We start from the raw sequence: 12,357 nt of genomic DNA on the forward strand, positions 1-12,357 counted from the left end.
CCTCATTCTTAAGAGCTTTGACATGCTGATAGACAATTCATCCAAAACCCTGGTCTCCCAGTTCATTGATAACCTCACTTTAATAATAAGGTTATGGTAGTGATATACCATAGAATCTAAGCTGAGTAAGGAGAGAAGGAGATTACATAAGAGCAGTGATGGGTAGTGCAAACTGGTGTGGGCAAGAAATGGAAATCTCTGTGGGGGTCAAAGGAATGGAGTCAGAAGATAGGAGTTGTTGGTCAGAAAGTCAAATACCTGGAAATGAGATTTTTTTTGTAGCTAATACAGAACATTTATCGTCTTCATATGGCTAGTTATGCGTTTATCAGTTACCAGCTGATCTGTCCTTTAATACACACTAAATTCTGGCATAAACATGGATCTGATGCTAGATTCCATTAGTGATTTTGATTCCTGTACTAGTATTTTACTATTTTTTTTAAGTTAATTAATTTATTTATTTTGGGCTGTGTTGGGTCTTTGTTGCCATGTGTGGGCTTTCTCTAGTTGTGGTGAGCTGGGACCACTCTTCATTGTGGTACGGTGTGTGGGCTTCTCATTGCGGTGGCTTCTCTTGTCGCGGAGCACGGGCTCTAGGCGTGGGGGCTCAGTAGTTGTGGCTCGTGGGCTCTAGAGTGCAGGCTAGTAGTTGTGACACATGGGCTTAGTTGCTCTGCGGCATGTGGGATCTTCCCGGACCAGGGCTGAAACCTGTGTCCCCTGCATTGGCAGGCGGTTCTTAACCACTGCGCCACCAGGGATGTCCCTATACTATTTTAATTGTTTTGCTGTATAGTATACTCTGATGTCCGGTAGAGTATGCTCCCCTGATTATTATTATTCTACAGTTTTTGTCTTGGTCATTCTTGAGTATATATGTTGTTCCAGATTAGTTTAGAATCTCTGTCAAGTTATGGATTGAAATTGCATTGAATTAATGATTAATTTTCACACTTTTTATGATATTGAATCTTTTTGTCTTGTCTATCCTGGAGAATCAATCAGTGTAAACAAGATTTTTTCCTTTTAATGTTTATAAAACTTCCTGTATTTTCTTGACATATTTCACTGGATAGAACCTCAGAAAAGTGTTGATAGTCTGTTTTTTCCTAATGGTAGAGTTTGATAGAGGAGCAATTACATTCTTAGGCTCTCAAACATTAGTATTGAGAAGGCCTTGTCTGTGATTTTGTTTCAGTCTATACCTGATTCATGAACTGTTTCAGAAATACCCGATACAGCTCATCTAGCCTCACCTGGAATTCCACTGGTGACCTAGACTTGTTTTCTTTGCTAGGAATACCATCTTCCTATTGTTTGTCGTCTTCACTTACACACACATGCACATATGCATATGTACATGCACACACTGTCTTTCTTAAGGTCTGCTGTTTGTGCTTCAAGACATAACTCAGGTTACTTTCTCAGTGAATCCTTCTTTGCTCTACTTTCTTACAGGGGTTAAAATACAGTAAATGATTGTTTACTTGAATTCTTGGGATAGTAACAATATTTTATAGTTTAAGATAGCTTACAGAGTAACAGTATTTTCTGAGTTTAGATATACTGACTCCAGGTAAGTCCAGTATTTTAATACACATATTTTAGTGAGTTTGGTAAGAAATAGTAGATGAGTTTAAAAAGTACTTTGTCTATAAAAATATAAATAATAAAAAGAATTTATGGGGGCTTCCCTGGTGATGCAGTGGATGAGAGTCTACCTGCCGATGTAGGGGACACGGGTTTGTGCCCCAGTCTGGGAAGATCCCACATTGCCGTAGAGCGGTTGGGCCCGTGAGCCATGGCCGCTGAGCCTGCGCGTCTGGAGCCTATGCTCTGCAATGAGAGAGGCCACAACAGTGAGAGGCCCGCGTACCAAAAAAAAAAAAATATATATATATATATATATATATATATATATATATATATATACACATATATATATGTTTTAATGTCCAGACCAGCAAGAATTTCCTTTATATAGTAAAAACAGCAAAAAAATACTGTTTTAGGAAAACATTTTATTTGATATAAAGCATGTGAATCAGTTAAAATGTATTAATCATATTTTGTATTGATGATAAACATCTGATTTATCAAAAATGGGATTAAAAACTCATTACATAAAACCCTAAATACTTAATGATGCAAATCAATGCATATTTTATTTCTCAGTTCTCATCCCAGGAATTGGAATTTGTGAAACACACTGAGTTCCTTTAAGTTTTAGAATATATCATGCAGTAATATATGAAGTTGTATTTATTAAGAAATCTTTACTAATCTGCCGGTAAAGGTGGCAAATCACACTTATCAGGTTGTATTGTAACGGTCTGAGGAAATCCAAGGAAAAGATCATACATATAGCTCCTCTTCAAATTTCTTTCTCATCTTATACATCTGTAGTATCTTCTGTTAATAGTAAATGAACTTTGTTTTCTGAAATTTATGAGGCTTCACATCATGGAAATAGCCTCTGACAATTATTTTCTGTCTAGTCCATGACACTCTTGACAGTATTGCATAACTGGCTGTGGTGGTATATCTGACCAGTTAGTTTTTCACAGCTTGTGAATTGCACCATTACTACATACCTTTCCCAAGAGCATACTTTCCCATACTTTATTAACTACTGGGTTATGATTTTTAAATAGTATTTTAAAAGAGATCCTTGCTTGTGTGCTTCTGGTGTTTAAAACTCCTGAGAAATAATTTGTTAATGATCAACCACATCTCTGTGTTTTTATAGCAAGTAATGTATATAAGTTTATTATTACACTTATTAATTTACATGTATGTCTCCCTTAGTAGATTTAGAACTTCTCGATGTTTGGGACCTTTTCTTAATTCTTTCTCTCCCTGTGATCTATCTAGCACAGTGTCCAGCATGTAGTAAATGTCATTTCTTGTTGAGTGAATTATTGAATTCATGATGTGAGCTATTCCATTTGTAGGTGGCTGTGTTTGTTTGGAAGTTTTTAATTATATTGAGCAGAGACCTAACTTCCTTTAACTTCTAAACAGTACACTTTCCGTCCGTTAGTTTTGTAACACCACACAGAATCAGTGTAGTCCCTTTTCCATGTAGCTGTTCAAATATTTTGAAAGCAACTGGTAGGTCTCTTCTATTCTCCTCGAAGCCAAATATCCACATTTCAGTTGTCATTCGTGTGACTTTGTTTTTTGTTCCTCTGCCATCCAGGTTATATTCTCTGACACACTCTGGTTTGTCTGTATTCTTTTTATTTTGGCGGTACGCGGGCCTCTCACTGCTGTGGCCTCTCCCGTTGCGGAGCACAGGCTCCGGACGCGCAGGCTCAGCGGCCATAGCTCACGGGCCCAGCCGCTCCGCGGCATGTGGGATCCTCCCGGACCGGGGCACGAACCCGTGTCCCCTGCATCAGCAGGCGGACTCTCAACCACTGCGCCACCAGGGAAGCCCTGTCTGTATTCTTAAAATATTCTTCTTAGAGCTGAACTTTAAATTTCAGGTAGGACAGAACATTAGCATGTGTCGTAGATTTAATTGTAAATCTGTGTTCTTTACAAGGCTTTTAAGGTGGTTCTTGTGTCAGGTATCTAAAGGAACGTGATGAGTAGGCGAGATCTTTTCAGCTGCCTTGAAACTTGGGGATAATCTTTATCTCTGGACCAAAGCACATGTATTTTCATCGTGCACTCTGAATCTGCTCGTCAGAGCACATTACCTGATGAAGAGCATAAGTAGATTCTGTTCCTGTAGACCATCTGTTTTCCATTTGGTTCAGTTATTCCTTAGCCAACTTCTTAAAAGCTGTGACTGTAAACTTTGCTTTTAGGCACAAGATAGTCACTAAGTGTATGCCAGGCTCAGGACTTGATACAGGGTTAGCAGAGATGAAGAACACTTGGTTACTGTGTCAGTAGAATATTCCTGCCCTTGGTGCATGAGAGACTAGAGTGTGCTCAGCCCCCAAGGGAATGTCCTAGTGAGCCTCTTCAAAACATTTGTATCATTAAAAAAAATAAGCATGGGCCCTGGAGTTTAAATCTCAGATCCACTACTTATTTGCTGCATGACCTTGGGCTAGTTATTTAGCCTCACTCTGTCTCAGAGGGGATATCTCATATTGTGATTTAAAAATTAGATAAGTTAATAGATATAAAGGGCTTAGAACAGTGGTAGGATCATAGTAAACAATATAAGTGTTTGCTTCTGCGGCTGTTATAAGGAACAGAATGTGTTTACCCTGAAAAGAAGAGAACTTAGTGGAATGTTTTAGTTTTTTGAAGGTCATGTGGAGGAGGAATTTGTGATTGTAGAAGGCATACTAGAAGTAACATGCAGGAGGAAGATGAAATATTTTTATAACAGAACTCTTTAGAAATGTGATACAGAGTGTTACTAAAGTAATGAATTCTGGGTCACTAGAAGTGATCCTAAAAGACTGGTTGCCCATTTGAATTATTTGGGCGAGGAATTGTGCTTCATTCTGTATTTTTAGGACATTTTAAAGCCTAGTTTTTTAAAGCCTAGTATTCTGTGGGTTGTCTTCTTGGTTATTGATACATTTCACCCTCTATGAGGAATCTAGAAATATAGAAGTCTATTTAGGGGAAGCAGTCCCCTTTTTGTGTGAAATACATATGTCTTTTGAAGTATAACATTTCTGTAGCTGTCTTATCTGTTGGTAGGTCTTGGATTTCTTTTTTGTTTCCAAAAATACGGTTAGGGAGGAATTTCCTGTTAAAAAGCATTGTTCCTTTTTCCTGATTTGTCTGTCTTCTGTCTTCCCTGGCAGCAGTCCTTCCCGTCCATTCACTAGAGTTTAGCCTATGTACACAAACTGAGGAGCACAGCTGATTTACTATATCCTTTGTAAGAGAAATTCAGCATACAAACCATGAGATTGACGAATATTGCAAAGTGAATTTGGGCCTTCCACTTAGCTTTACTGGAATTTAAATGACTAAACTTGTCATCAATAGAATTTCCCTTAATTATTCTTCTTAAGTCCACCATGTCTGTAGGCCCCACTGTATCTCTGCCTTTGGATTCCTTTTCAAGCTGCTGTCTCAAGTCAGCATTCTCATTTGACCCCAAGCCTGTCTTTATTGCTGTCTTAACCTATGCTGACATCATGGCTACTTCTCTTACTAACTCAGCTGGTTCCTTCCATCCAGGGCACTGTGTTTCTTTGCTTTCTTTTCTCTAGTTTATAATACAGCTGTTGCTTCTTCTACTTTCCAGGCTTCTCTCACACTCAGGGATTTTTCCTGCTTTGGGCTCTCCTGGTAGCCTCTGGTTTTGTGCCTGATGATTCATATCTGTTCCTAGACTCCTCTCAGGTTGTGTTCTTGGACTCTGCCCTTACTGAATTCATGTCCCTCCTTAGTTTTCCAAAAGCACATCCCACTGAAAGTTCCTTTCTCCCTGCAATCTTGGCATTCTCTCTCATTATAGGAATTCCAAGCCATTGATTCATAATGAACACTTTAATTTTAAAGCATTCTCTCTTTCCTCCATTAACTTAAACCATATTATTCTTGAGTACATGAAGGTCTCAATTAAATTTTTAAACTTTTTATTCTGGAAAATTCCAGACATATATTGGGTTGGCTAAAAAGGTCCTTTGGTTTTTAAGTAAAAATAAAAGACACATTTTTCATTTTCACCAAGAACTTTATTGAACAGTGGATTCACCGTTTTGTTCCACTACCTTCTGCCAGTTTTCAGGCAACTTCATAATTCCATCTTTCCAAAACTTTTTATGTTTTTGAGCAAAGAACTGTTCTAGGTGCCTTTTACAGTCTTACAGGGAATTGAAATTTTTTCCATTTAAGAGAATTCTGTAAAGACTGAAGTAAATGGAAATCCAAAGGTGCAATGTCTCGTGAATACAGCAGATGAATCAGAACTTCCCAGCCAAGCTGTAACAGTTTTTGCCTGGTCATCAAAGAAACATGCGGTCCTGTGGTATCCTGATGGAAGAAGGTTATGCATTTTCTTTTGACTAATTCCGGACGCTTTTGGTCGAGTGCTGCTTTCAGTTGGTCTAATTGTGAGCAGTACTTGTTGGAAATAATCATTTTGTTTTCCAGAAGGTGCTCATAATAGAGGACTCCCTTCTAGTCCAGCCATGTGCACAACATCGCCTTCTTTGGATGAAGACCGGCCTTTGGTGTGGTTGGTGGTGGTTCATTTCACTAGCCCCACAGGCAAAGCTTCCATTCCACATTACTGTACAGTATCCACTTTTCATCGCCCGTCACAATTTGTTTTAAAAACAGACTGTTTTCATTATGTTTCAGTAGAGAATCGCATGGGGAAATATATGGTCAAGAGGTTTTTTTGCTTATGTGGAACCCGAACATCAAAGCGATTAACATAACCTAGCTGGTGCAAATGATTTTCAATGCTTGATTTGGATATTTTGAGTATGTTGGCTGTCTCCCACGTGGTATAACATTGGTTGTTCTCAATTAATGTCTCGATTTGATTCCTGTCAACTTCAACTGGTCTACGCAACCGTGGAGCATCGTCCAGCGAGAAATCTCCAGCGTAAAACTTTTGCAAACCACTTTTGACACATTTTGATCAGTCATAGCACCTTCTCCATACACTGCACAAATCTTTTTTTGCATTTCAGTTGCATTTTTATCTTTCTTGAAATAGTAAAGCATAATATGCTAAAAATGTTGCTTTTTTCTTCCATCTTCAGTATTAAAATGGCTACACAAAAATTCACCCATTTTGATAAGTTCTTTTTTAAACGCACGCTGATATGACAGCTGTCATCATACAGTCTAACAAAATTGTTTCAAATGAAGTTAAAGACAACTAAGTGCTACTAGGAGCCATCTTACTGAAAAAAATGAACGTACCTTTTGGCCCACCCAGTACAAAGTAGAGTATATTGAATCCTCACGTACCCAACACCAATTATCAACAGCATGCCAGTCTTTTTCTCATCAATCTTCCTTTTTATTCTCTTCACAAATTACATTTTGACTGCTGAAAATTCTCTAGTCCAATTAGCATTCACACACATTCCTCTGTATTCACTAAAATTATATAAAGTCATATATAATTTAAGTCTTCTTAGTAGATAGTTTCAAATAAATTGTCACTTTCAGATTGGGCATTCATGATTTATTTTGTTTTTGCCAGAGTGGAGGAATAAATGATTGTCTTGGGGTAGGGAACATACCTCCCAGCCTATGTCTATCAAGTAGCAATCAAGGATTCTGGCTTTAATACTGCGACATCCATCAAATCACCTTAGTTCCCTGTCTGGGAAAATAATGACATTGGATTGTATGGTATAAGTGTCTTAGCTCTAAGTATTCAGTAGTTGAAAGCTTAATGTAGGTTTGAGTTGAATTTTTTATGATTTCGCATTTTAGCAAAATTCAGCGTATTGATTTAGCATCAAGTGAGGAAATCTAAATAATTATTAGAAACATGTGAAGTTCTAACTTAGCCATTATGGGAAAACTATTCTTTCTAGAATGAGAGAGTGAACATGGACTAATACATTAATATCTGCTTTTCCCTAGAGAGCCTCCTTTTCACTTGACCAGAAGAGGCTGGGGTGAGTTTCCTGTCAGAGTTCAAGTACACTTTAAGGACAGCCAGAACAAGCGGATAGATATCATACATAATCTGAAGGTATTGTAACAAAACATTGCTCCCCAGAAATGAAGTATCTTTTTTTTGTGTGGTACACGGGCCTCTCACCGTTGTGGCCTCCCGTTGCGGAGCACAGGCTCCGGACACACAGGTTCAGCAGCCATGGCTCACGGGCCTAGCCGCTCCGCGGCACGTGGGATTCCTGGACCAGGGCACGAACCCGTGTCCCCTGCATCGGCAGGTGGACTCTCAACCACTGTGCCACCAGGGAAGCCCTGAAGTATCTTTGTTCACCTCCACTTAAAGTGGTGGGTTAGCCCTCTGAGAGAAGTGGCCATGGATAGTGGGAGCAGGATAAATCTTTTTGAGTGTGTTTTGCTTACTGCTACAACACTTGCCTTCTGAAGGTTGGGGAAGGGGTCACTTTACAGCAGAATGTATATTCTTTAAAAAGATGAACTGGTCAGATAATCAGAAGACTTGAATCTCTGATCAGAGCTCACTTGTACTGTGCTACCTGGGGCTAACAAGTAAATGAAATCTTTTTCTTTTTAATCTGTATTTTACTCTTTACATTTTAATTTTCTGTAAAAAGAGGCACAAATAATAAGCCTTGTCTATTTATCTTTTAAGGATAAAGATAGAAGTGAACATATTTTAGGAAATATTAAGTACTGTGGAAGGTTGTAATACTTTTGAAATCCTTAACTGATATATCCACATGGTTTATTATGTAACCATTAAAAATTTTATTTTAAAAAGTGTTTTTTATACATGGGAAAAACTACCATTTTAGTAAATGAAAAGCATAGAGTATAAAACTATGTATATAGTACGAGGTCAACCAAGATTTTAAATAGGTGGGAAAAACACAAAAGAAATACCCTAAAAAGTTGGAGTAATTGAAGTAATGACATTGTGGGAGGTTTCTCCTGCCCCTTTTTTCTGTGTGTGCATGTGTGTGTTTTTCTTTTCCAGTTTTATATAATAAACATTTAACTTTCATAGTTGGAAGACAGACCATTTTTTTAAAGTGCCCCACATCCCTCTCTGTTGTAACCTCATGTACATTTTCTCTCCATAAAATATAATCCTAATATTGAACTTCTCCCCAAATGCCCTTACTTTGTGATTTACCACATTATTCTCATTAATTGCCCCCAAGTGAATCTGAGTACATTTTCATAATTCCTGTTTTGTTCCCTTTGTTCCACAAATGTACCCGTTTCAACCTTAAGGCCGCCTGAGATTTGTCCTCCATTGTTGGTAAACAGCACTACTTAACTTCATGTTTAAGTTATTTTCTAGAGATTACTGTAAAACAAGATTGCCTTATAACCTCAGAGAAGAACTGAAACCAAATAAAGAACATATAGCCACTTGGTTCGGAGGGGCAGGATATGTTCCCACTTACTTAGAGGAAGGTCTGAAATAGTTTTGCTTTCCTCTTAACTTATTTTAAGCACTGTACATACCATCTTATATTGCACTGGGCCCAACCCTAATCCCTAAAATAAAGGGAATTGTTTACATAGTTTTTATACATATTTTATTGTCCTTAGAGTTCCTGGTGAATGATTGAGACAGTTTTTAAAGTATTTCTTACCAGATTTTCCTTAATTTTACTATATATTACATGCTGATTGGCCTTGAGAACTTAAGCACCTCTGTTGTGACCACTGATCTTTATTTATTCTGGAGTATCATTTTTCCTGCAATTTCTTTGGTAACTCTCAGAACCATCTTTGATTTTTCCCTCTGTGTTCTAAACATTTGTTCACTTGCAGACCATTAATTTTTCTTTTAGACTACCCTTCGCCCTTTCCACTCTTACTAGGCTATTCTTATACTCTGTCTCCTGATTAGCTTCTTTAATGCCAATCTGTCTTTTTTCCCTCAGTCCATTCTGTACACCGCCATCAGATTAGTCTTCCTAAAACAGGAGAACCATTATGTTGTTCCTCTCTGACAAGCTTTGATTGAATTCCTGTTATTCAGGTTCAGACTCCCCTGCCTACTATTCCAGGCTCTTCACATTTTGACTTGACATACTTTGCCCTAAATTATCTCACACTAATCCCCTGCATGAACTTCCTACTCCCGCCAGGTCTGTTCATGTCCCAGAAATGCCTTAGGCCAGCTCTTAAGTCTTTTATGCTCTTCCCTCCTCGAATGCCTGTGTGTATTCTTTCCATTCTTCACGTTCCTATGTAGCTTTTCCTGGCTATTAAAGTCCATAGCAATCCCTCTGTATTCTGAAATTCTGTAGTACATAACAATCTATATTTGATACTGTAATAATTACATTATATACTAAATACTCTAAGTGTTAAGAGTTCAATAAAATTTAAAGTTTCTGGGATGAAATTCACATATCTGCATCCCTGACAGGTAGTCATCTAACCTCTCCTCAACCATCACTGGAGCACAGTAATTCCCAAAACAATCCATTTATCCATTTAGTAAATAAACTTTTAGAAGCTTCTTTCATAAATTTACCTAAAACTGTTACCCGTTTCTCCCCCGCCCCCCCTTCTAACCTTGATCTCATTTATCCTAGTTTGATTTCTGGAATAGTACAGAACAGGACTTTGTTTTCTTTTGTCAGAACTCTAAAAATGTTTAATGATAACGTTTGTGTCTCTCCTTAAATCATTTCTTCCTCAGCCAAAACCTGTTCTTGTAACGTTTCTTGTATGCTGTGCTTTCTTTCCAGTTTCTCTTGTCATTTTGATAATAGTTCTGTTTTATCAGTGTCTCTCTCAAAATGTGGTCCCAAGAATAAAACATCGGCCAGTGCAGATTACAGAGACTATTATATCTGTGCTCTGGAGAATATGCAGAATGGATGTAGCCTTAAAATTGCTCGTATCTTTTTAACAGTCAACCTGTTGGCGAAGGTTTAAAACTCCAGATGTGTTCCATGGTGCTACTATAAATCTACCCTCTATTGCCTTTTCTATTATGAACACTAGGTCTCATGACTGAGTTGTCTTCTCTGTGTTCCCTGCTAAGGAACTCAGCCAGACTGAAATCTACTTCTTGCAAGCCTTTAGAATTTTCTATTTACTAACCTATCCCTGGCTTCATTTTTTCCCCCATCTCTCCTTTCCTTTTCTTTCCTTTCTACCCAACTTAACCATTTTTACCTATTGATCTTCCTGTATAAGATTTATATGGTAAGCTGCCACAAATCCTTTTTTTAAATTTTAATTTTAAATATAAATTAAAGTATAAGAATAAGAACCTAACCTCTTTGTATGTAATTGTAAACTTTTTTATTTATATTTTTGACATTCCCTCAATTTATACTCCTTTCTCTCCTCTAAAATAAATCATCCATGAAGTTAATATACTGGTAGTTATTAGTATTGCCTATATTGCCTAAATTTTCATTCATTTTTTGCACAAGTGCTTAGTAAATATACCCTAAGTATATAATTGTGTCATCACACTGCATGTATATTTTTATAGCCTGTTTTTATAATAACTACCTATATGTCTGAGGTTGTTTTTATTTATTTTACTCAGTTTTTCTCTCAGAAAATTGAGGGTTTTTATTGACATGATGAATTTATATGTTATGAAAAAGTAGAGCCTATGATATGAAGACTTGCAGTGAAAGGGGTTTTAGATAAGACTGTATCCTAAGCTTTATAAGTAAGCATAGTGAAACTTAATACTCTTCTGTCTTTCAATAGCTGGACAGAACTTATACTGGCTTGCAGACTCTTGGAGCAGAGACGGTAGGTTATTTTCCTACAGTATTATTTGGAAACAAGTAGAATGAAAATTGATCTTCATTTTCAATTAGGAAAAAAAATGAACGCTTAATTTTATAAAAAGTTTCTCTCCCCCCTTATTTACTTATTTATTTTTAAATTATGATAAAATACACATAAAATTGACCATTTTAATCATTTTAAAGTGTTAGGTGGTGTTAAATATATTCACATTTTCACGCAGCTGTCACTACCATTCATCTCCAGAGAACTCTTCATCTTGGAAAACTGAAACTACCCATTTATAATAACTCACCCTCTTCCCGCAACCCCTAAACCACTCTTCTATTTTCTGTCTCTATGAATTTGACTACTCTAGGTAACACATAAGTGGAATCATACAGTATTCTTTTTTTTGTGTGACTGCCATATTTCACTTAGCATAATGTTCTCAAGATTCATCCATGTTATAGCATGAATAAAAATTTCCTTCCTTTTTAAAGGCTGAGTAACATTCTGTTGTATGTATACATCATATTTTGTTCAACCACTTGTCTGTCAATGAGCACTTGCGTTGCTTCCATCTTTTGGCTATTGTGAATAATGCTGCTAAGAATGTGGGTCTCTCTGTTCGTGTCCCTGTGTTCAGTACTTTTGGGTGTATACCCAGAAGTGGAATTGCTGGATCATACAGTAATTCTATTTTTAATTTTTTGAGAAACCACCACACTGTTTACCATAGCAGCTGCATCATTTTACATTCCCACCAACAGTGTGTAAGGGGTTCGATTTCTCCACATCTTTGCCAGTGCTTGTTGTTTTCTGTTTTTTTGATACTATCCAGGGAGTGTGAGGTGGTATTTCTTTGTGGTTTTGGTATGCATTTCTGTAATAATTATTGATGTTGAGCATTTTTTCATGTGTTTATCAGCCATTTATATATCTTTTTTGGAGAAATGTGAATTCAAATCCTTTGTCCATTTTTGAATTGGGTTGTTTGTTTTTTTGTAGCTGATTTTT

General features: G+C 37.1%; 1 protein-coding gene across 9 annotated transcripts in view; it reads left to right on the top strand.

Moving 5' to 3' along the window:
- YEATS2 (YEATS domain containing 2) overlaps positions 1 to 12,357 on the top strand; it is a gene marked incomplete at its 3' end in the record, with an annotated part of 115,072 nt that overhangs the window by 50,999 nt on the left and 51,716 nt on the right. For 8 of the 9 annotated variants that reach the window (XM_079922513.1, XM_079922517.1, XM_079922518.1 and 5 more), the window contains 2 exons: positions 7,543 to 7,654; positions 11,317 to 11,361. In XM_079922513.1, the coding sequence (XP_079778639.1) occupies positions 7,543 to 7,654; positions 11,317 to 11,361 (157 nt within the window). Of the gene's footprint in view, positions 1 to 7,542; positions 7,664 to 11,316; positions 11,362 to 12,357 lie in introns of those variants that run through there. The other variant, XM_079922521.1, reaches the window with a different exon arrangement.

The sequence above is a fragment of the Stenella coeruleoalba genome (genome assembly GCF_951394435.1).
Source record: "Stenella coeruleoalba genome assembly, chromosome: 5".
In the NCBI taxonomy this organism is placed as follows: Eukaryota; Metazoa; Chordata; class Mammalia; order Artiodactyla; family Delphinidae; genus Stenella; species Stenella coeruleoalba.